The following is a 6476-nucleotide window of genomic DNA, read 5'->3' as shown; positions in this document are numbered from 1 at the left end:
CCACCCCGCAAGAGGTATGATGCGGGTAAAACACCTCCATTCAGTCCGCGACAGATCTGGGCCGACCCTCAGGATCGAACCCGCGCCACTATGGCTTCCCTGTCTTAGTAGAACTTCATTGGTGATGGGTACCTCAAGGCCGTCCGGAGTGGGATTCGAACTTGAGACCTCCCATAGGAAAGCCCAAGCCTTATCCAACCCAGCTAGACACCAATTACTGTTTCAAAAACTGAAAATTCATATACGAAAACGGTAGAACTTAAATGATTCTTATAACATTGTACCTCTATTGATTTATGTTATGTATTAACTTAATTTCGGTAACCTGACCCGATCCAAACCTGGAGAAACCTGTAAACTGAGTGGGTTCAAATCCAAAAACCAATCAATGTAACATCAAGATTTTCTTATAAATTCCAACAGATTTCAAGTTTCATAGTGTTGCTATTTTTACAAAAACACGTGGAGTTCAAAATTTTCTTGAAAACTCCATCTAATTTCAAGATTCACCTTGCAGCTGCTTATTTAACAAGACGGATAGAATATTACAAAAGAATTCCTACAAACTTTTTTAAAAACCACTTAGTTATCGTATACTAATTCCCCGAAAAAAGCGGGCTTTTTTCAGGTTTCTTCTTTGCGGGACTAGTTGTTTCTTGATGCATACCGTAAACGAAACCAACTCTTTTAGGAGATGTGGAAATAGTTCTTGGTGACAAACACATTTCCTCCATTGCACGCGCTTGTAGCTCCAACGGGTAATCCCTAACACACCCGATACGGGGCCCGGCTCCCGTGGTCCACCGACAACTAAGTTGTTTAGCCAACTGAAATGATTTGTTTCCTTTATGTGAGTTTATCCTCTTCAAGATCTTCTCATGTGGGACCTTTTCATCATAAGCTTCATTAACTTCATCATAATCAAAAAGATTCCTTTTGGATACCATAAGTTCAATATCAGATAAAAACTCCTCTGCTGTATCGTAATCAGTCGTGCTATCGCTGTCATATTCATGTTCGGGTTCAGGTTCAGGTTCGGGTTTAGGTTCGGATATGGATTCGGATTCTTGAGCTTTTTTCTGGAAGGCTAAAATAATTTTTTCATTATTCGGGATTTCAAGGTTTGTTATCTTTGACTTTATCTCGGTTGTCAAACAAAGGCGTTTGACTTTTCTGTCCTTTTTCGAGTTCATTCGATGGTAGGTTTTGGCGGTTGTTTCTATCGGGCCTCCAAATATTATAGGCTCAGATACACTGTTTCGCATCCCGAATCCCGCCACTTCAAAAGAAACTTCGTCGCTGCCATCTGGGCTTTTCTGCAAGATTATGAATCTTTGAGCAGAAATCTTGAAACTTTGACCATGAATCTTGATGACATGATAGTCAAGATATAGAATATAGGTGGCAAGACTGATGGGTTGGGTTAATGAGTGAATCTTTATGGTGGGTCAAAACGGGTCAGATAGATCGAGCAAAAAATAACTTTTTTCGTTAATTCACAAAAAAAAAATGTGCTGTTTAATTAAATGACCCATTATGAAAATTTTATCTATTAACTAGATAACAATAAAATAGAACTCACACTGACTCATTTTGTTTAAACTTGCTATAACAATATTTACTATAATCAGTTGACCAATTTCTTATTGTATCTTGGTAATAGTCATTTGATACTTTTTAGTTTTTTTTTTCCAAAATGACCCGTTTTGACCGATACCAAAATGACCTTTTTTAAAACAGCCTGTTCTAACCCAAAAACATCCTGACACGAACGCATCTGAACCATTAACCCACGGATGCGACCCGCCGGTTTTGCCACATACATATAATCTTTAGTTATTTTACCTTGACAGCATGGAGATCAACATTATGTTGCTCAAGGAACAACATGAAAGCATCAAAGTTTTCTTCGGTCGGGAGGTAATGTCCACTATGAGGCCAGACAGCCTGTCAATTTATAGAAATGGTATTACTCTCTGCAAAATTATATTATATAATAAAACTTATAAATGATTAGAAACACATACCTCTAAAATACCATCTCTAATAACCAATCGACCAGCAGATATTGTAGCTCCACCGGCTAAAAAACTTGAATGTTGAAACTTGCCTTTTTGTTTTGTCCCAATATATAAAACCATTGATGTGCTAAGCACAAATATCCACTTGGTGTCCTCCGGTCCACCCGTTGTATCAATCACAGTCTTACTCACTTTGTACATGAATTTCCCATCTTCCACTATAACTTCATATGCCTCCCTTTCAGTCTGTAATACAAAAGATATACGCTTAAGTATCGTATCTGACCCATTAACTTATAATGGATCGATTTGGGTTATGTTTTATCTCTAACGGGTTGGAATTCGCCCAGGGTGTATTTAGAATAGATAAAATCATATTTAACGCACCGAATATTTATAGAAAAGTTAAAAAAAATTGGATAATTAGTGTTGACCCATACAAAGTCAACCATTTGACCTGTAACCAGTTCACCCATTTTGCACCTCTAACACTTACCGGGCCAAGATATTTGATACATTGCTGAAGAAGTTTTGTTCTTGGGCATCTTTCAAGATTCACCTCTTTCCCTTCCCCTATGTCGAGCCTGAGATAATAATATCACCGGTATGTATTTAGATATTTTGATATGTTGACTTTAGAGCAATTTAAAAAAAAAAAAAACAGCCTTCTGTTGAGGTGTCTTGAATCTTACCAATAAAAAAAGGGTTGTCTACTCTCACAATGAAGCCATTTGGCATAATAAAATTGAAGATTATGACCATAACGATGTCGAGGATCAATCTGTTTGTATAAAAAAGAATAAATCATTGAATAATCATTAAACACTTAATTTTGATCGATACGTTTATGATAAAAAAGTAGTGTGAATACTTACTGCCTCGAGCCAATGTTGTAAGGCAAGTTTACGCGCCTTTTCGTTTTTTGACAAACCTTTCCCCACCTGCGTTTCGTAAATAAACAATAAAAAATGGGAAACAAGAGTACCAAAACTCCAAAAGCGACCAGTTTCTACCCGTTGCCTAACCCACCCATTCTGTCTGTCAAAGTGGGATATGGGTCTACTTATTAAAGATATGTGTACCTTAGCAGCTCGGGTTCTTGCTCTTGACCAACGTGAAACAACAGTTTCTGGTTTCTCGACTTCAAAGAACGATACTGAGCTGCATTTCAACTGTGCATAATCTAACAGCTTCCACCTACAGAAAACGTAAATGTACAAAAAAAATTACTTTTTAAGGATGTATTTAGGGCTATTTAAAAATCCTGTGGCTTGCTTGAAATCACCTCGTTTGAAAACAAGCCGAGCTTAGCCGGATCGGTTTGTAAGCAGGCCAAGTCAGAATGGTTTTTAAACAATCCAAGCTGGATCGGTTTGTAAACGAGCTGTGACAAGCCAAACTAAGCTCGGATCATTTAGCTAGCTTGTTGGCCCGTTTAAATTTAAGCCCAAGTTTTAATGTATACAATTGTAGGCTTATAGCCCAAGAGTATAACCTAAACTTTAATATGTATAAAGTTATAAATTATGACTTAAAAGTATAACCCATATTTTAATATATATATATATATATATATATATATGTACACACACACACACACATTATAAACTTGGTAGTTTATTAATTATGCATTATGTGATTGTTAAAAAAATATATATTTTTATATACATCAATAAGTGTAAAATATGAAATAAAATTTTTTTAATAAACAAGTTGACTCGATAAGCCACGAGCTAGCTTGAGCTTTTTTTATGAGCCGAGCTTGAGTTCAACATTTCAGCTCGTTAAGATGAACGAGCCGAGCTTGACTTCAACATTTTAGATCGTTTAGCTAGCCTGGCTTGCCTCGTTTACAAACAATTAAACCAAGTAAAACAATGAGAGCTAACCAGCTTTGCTCAGCGAAAACTGCACAGTCAGCTAACTGTCTTCTTGTCCTAAAACTTTTATATGTTTTCTGCAACTTAACCGCAGCCACATCACGGTTCATGAGTGGTTTAGCCGATGGTGACTGGGGTCCTGGTGTTTTTGGCTCAGACAGTTGAGATCCAACCCTCTTAATTTTAGGTTGTGGTAATGGCTTCCCCGATGGTGGCTCAGGTCCATGTTTCTTGAATTCCCTCCCGTTAAAGCTTAAAGACCCGCGAACCATCATACTTGATTTAAAAGACTTCACTTTTGCAAGCTTAGAAGAATGATGATCATCAAAACTGAAGGATCTTAACAATGTCCTCACATTGTTTTCTTTAAAACTTAATGATTTGGACATTATTGATTCGATGTGATCATCTAGGTCATTCATATTTGCTAATGGCCATGAAAAAGACAACCCCATTCGTATTAACAAAACCTGGTAAATGAGAGCAAGTTAAAATGGTATGAGTTAAAAAAAAATGCAAGATATATAGTTCATAAACTCATATAAAATTAATTCGTTCACACACAAAAACCTTAAATAGCATATTCGATATGAAAATAAAGCAGGTTAAATGTTCCTTCACCTGTTTTTGTGAAAAAAATTGTATTTTTCCATTGTGTGTAACATATATATACCTTTTTTTTTATTTTTACCACTATCTATTATTACCCTTCCATAGCAGGTAAAATGGTCATATGGTGACATAGCACCGGTTCGACAGTTTTTCAAGGACCTGTTTTACACGAAAAAACTGAAAGTATGTTGCATAAAATGGAAAAATGACTTTTTCTTATACACAGTTTAAAAACTGAAAGTGAGTTACATCATGATGTAATAAACTCAATAAATACAATTCAACCCTAATATTAAAACAAAAATTGGGTCTATTCATCAACAAAATTTTAATGAGAAATGGAATCAGTATTTGCATAAAGCCAAAATTCCAAAACCTAATCTCGAATTCTTGGCTAGAAATCATTCTAAATCAGTTATCAACCTCACACACATTTTAATCAAGAAAAGCATAGCATAATACCAAAAAATTCATCAAATTTGTGACCACCTGTTACAAAAAAGGTCAAAAGAAACAAAACCCATATACAGAAATTCAAAATTCCCAACCCCATTTCAAGTTTGTAGCCAGAAATCACTGTAAACCAAGAATGACATATACAGATACACATACACACACTTGATCAAGAAACACAAAGCATCATACAAGAAAGCATCAAGCTTGAGGCTTTAATCAACCAAAAAAAAACCATTTCAAGATTTTAGCCAGAAATCACTGTAAACCAATAATGACACATACATATACACACACACTTGACACAAAAAAAAAAAAAAAAACTAGCATACTACAAGAAAACATCAAATTTGAGACTCCAATTAACAAGAATAATCAAAAACTCCAAACCCCATTTCAAGATTTTAGCCAGAAATCACTGTAAACCAAGAATGACACATATACATACACATACACACACTTGATCAAGAAACATACTGCATACAACAATAAAGCATCAAACTTGAGGCTTTAATCAACAAAAAGAATCAAAAACTCCAAAACCCATTTCAAGATTTTAGCCACAAATCAACCTAAACAGATAATGAGATATCCATACATACAACAAACAGATGTATAAAATGCATAAAACATTAACATAAATGAAAGACAACCACTACCTTCAATTGAGTGAATTCTTGGTTGGTGGTATAAGATTAAAACTGGTTGTACTTGACAGTGAGGAAGATTCAAAATATACTAAAATAGAATATTTATATTTTCTCTCTCATACACACAAAATGTGTTGTGTGTGTGTGTCTGAAAATGGGTAGAATGATGAAGGTAATATAGGGATGGATATTATAGAAATGGTGGAAAGATTCAGGGTGACTAAAAGGACCATGGGTGACTAGTGGGAAGCTTCTTCCGACCAAAAAGACCAAGACCAATGGCAAATCATCTATTGAATGTACTCTTAGTAGTAACAACATCATCATTGGTCTTGTTTTCTAAATGCACATGTGGTAGGTGGGGTGTTAATGGTTGGTTTAAAACCGTGAAATCGGTTGTTTCGTTTGGTTTCATGACTGGCTTTGTAAAAGTTTTTTGTTTCGTTGTTTATGGGATTTTTAAACGGTATCAAGCGGTTTGGTCTAAAGCAGTGGTGAATCCAGAAATTTATTTCAGTGGGTTCATTATTTTTAGACGTTCTAGTGTAATAAGGGCGGACATAAAAAAAATTCGGTTCGGTTATGCAGGTCGGGTAAAATTTACTAATTTTCGGGTCGGATAAGGTTCAAGAAAGCAATTTAACATAACTATTTTTTTTAAACGACCAAATTGAATTGATTAAACGAACGAAGCATGTCTAGCCAGAGACAAGACATACCCAAGTTACAAACAAACAAGCAATATACATAAAACACAACTTATTTGCTAATTACATTACACCTATGATTCCATTGCGAATACTATAAGGGTCTGTTTGGTATGAGGTAATGGAATGAATGAAGGAATGGAATGAACGTGG

General features: G+C 35.4%; 1 protein-coding gene across 1 annotated transcript; it reads right to left on the bottom strand.

Moving 5' to 3' along the window:
• Positions 1-402: 402 nt before the first annotated feature.
• LOC143614102 (IQ domain-containing protein IQM6-like) lies at positions 403-5897 on the bottom strand. The gene is made up of 9 exons (XM_077087628.1): positions 5626-5897; positions 3911-4371; positions 3104-3218; positions 2897-2962; positions 2714-2802; positions 2518-2605; positions 2028-2267; positions 1846-1947; positions 403-1316 (listed from the first exon to the last, which is right to left on the bottom strand). The coding sequence occupies exons 2-9, from the start codon at positions 4354-4356 to the stop codon at positions 597-599; spliced, it is 1866 nt and encodes a 621-aa protein (XP_076943743.1). The 5' UTR covers positions 4357-4371; positions 5626-5897; the 3' UTR covers positions 403-596.
• Between the last annotated feature and the right edge of the window lie 579 nt (positions 5898-6476).

Source organism: Bidens hawaiensis, unplaced genomic scaffold (assembly GCF_021521415.1).
Source record: "Bidens hawaiensis isolate Kalapana, Puna unplaced genomic scaffold, B.hawaiensis_p1.1 tig00039009_1, whole genome shotgun sequence".
Taxonomy (NCBI): domain Eukaryota; kingdom Viridiplantae; phylum Streptophyta; class Magnoliopsida; order Asterales; family Asteraceae; genus Bidens; species Bidens hawaiensis.
This window is presented reverse-complemented; position numbering and strand designations above follow the sequence as displayed.